This window comes from Gracilinanus agilis, unplaced genomic scaffold (assembly GCF_016433145.1).
Source record: "Gracilinanus agilis isolate LMUSP501 unplaced genomic scaffold, AgileGrace unplaced_scaffold56557, whole genome shotgun sequence".
NCBI classification, from domain to species: domain Eukaryota; kingdom Metazoa; phylum Chordata; class Mammalia; order Didelphimorphia; family Didelphidae; genus Gracilinanus; species Gracilinanus agilis.
The window spans coordinates 2,798-4,251 of NW_025391973.1; the positions used below are offsets into that span (position 1 = coordinate 2,798).

General features: G+C 38.4%; 1 protein-coding gene across 1 annotated transcript; it reads right to left on the reverse strand.

Annotated features, from left to right (window-relative positions):
* Window positions 1–232: 232 nt before the first annotated feature.
* On the reverse strand, window positions 233–1,168 carry LOC123256168 (olfactory receptor 51A4-like). Its single transcript, XM_044684852.1, has one exon. The coding sequence runs from the start codon at window positions 1,166–1,168 to the stop codon at window positions 233–235; it is 936 nt and encodes a 311-aa protein (XP_044540787.1).
* Between the last annotated feature and the right edge of the window lie 286 nt (window positions 1,169–1,454).

Sequence of the window (1,454 nt, forward strand, 5' to 3'; positions counted from 1 at the left end):
GTCACAAAAAGTTGGATATGACTGAAAATGAAGAACAACAAATGGTGGAAATGGCTTTTTAAGTATAGGTTGGATTAGATGGCCCCTTTCAAAGTACCTTCAAATTTTCATATTCTTTGATTCTTTGCTTTTCATTCCCAATTCATCCATTAGGAGGTATTGATTTTTTCCCTTAATCTCAAAGTTCATCATTAGATTGATGGTAGAGGAGTGGTTAGTATTTCCTGTTATCCTACTTGAGGTACAGCTTCTTCAGGATTCTGACTCGAATCTGTTGGGTCTTCACACAATATACAATGGGGTTCATTAATGGTGGAACCAACAAAAGGACATCAGCCATGAGGATTCTAATGATTAGGGGAGCATGCTTGCCAAAGCGGTAAAGAACAGCTAGGGAAATGATAGGTATATAAAATATAAGCACAGCACAAATATGAGAGACACAGGTGCTGAGAGCCTTGAGTTGTTCTTGTTGTGAAGCAATGCCTAAAACAGTCTTCAAAATGAAAATATAGGAAATTGAAATTAATGCTAAGTCCAGCATTCCTATCAGAGCAACAAAGAAACCATAGATAATATCGACCTTATTATCAGAGCAAGCCAATTTCATGACATCCTGGTGGAGACAGTAGGAATGAGAAAGGAGGTTCTTCTTACAATATGTCAGGCTCCTCAGAGTGAAAGGAAATGGCAAGATCAATAAAAAACTTGTTGTGGTTAATACCAGGCTCAGTTTGGTGGCTCTTGCATTGGTAAGGATAGAACTGTATCTTAGAGGGTTGTGGATGGCTAGGAAACGATCAAAGGACATGATCATGAGAACTGACGATTCCATGAGACTGAAACCATGTATGAAAAACTGCTGGGCAAAGCAGGCATCAGCAGAAATTCTGGGAGCATTCAATAAAAAGACCCTTAGCATTGTAGGTAAGGATGACAGGGACAGTCCCAGGTCAGAGAAGGCCAGCATGGAAAGGAAATAGTACATTGGCTTGTGAAGCGAAGACTCAGTCTTAATGATGAAGAGGATGGTGCAATTGCCCAGAATGGTGACAAAATATATGAGACAGATGGGAATTGAGATCCAAATGTGAGTGTACTCCAGTCCTGGGAGACCTATCAAGAAGAAGGTGAATACCTCACCTTTAGAGTTGTTGAATGTAGACATGATGGTCAGAAAAATGAGATCTAGTTAGGAATATGGATGACATGCCCTGAAATGGAAGGAAAAAAAGATACTGATTATCTTGTTTCTTTCTGATTTGGGTAGAGATGTGTTAGTACTGACTTACATATCCCCTTCTTGCTTTAGCTATCTCTGGTCAATCCAATAAATAGTGTCCAGTCCTTTCTTTATTATTCTATGAGCACTTTGTGTGTTCCTTTAACTCCATCACTTTTTTGCTTGCTTCATATATATATATATATATATACATACATATATATACATATGC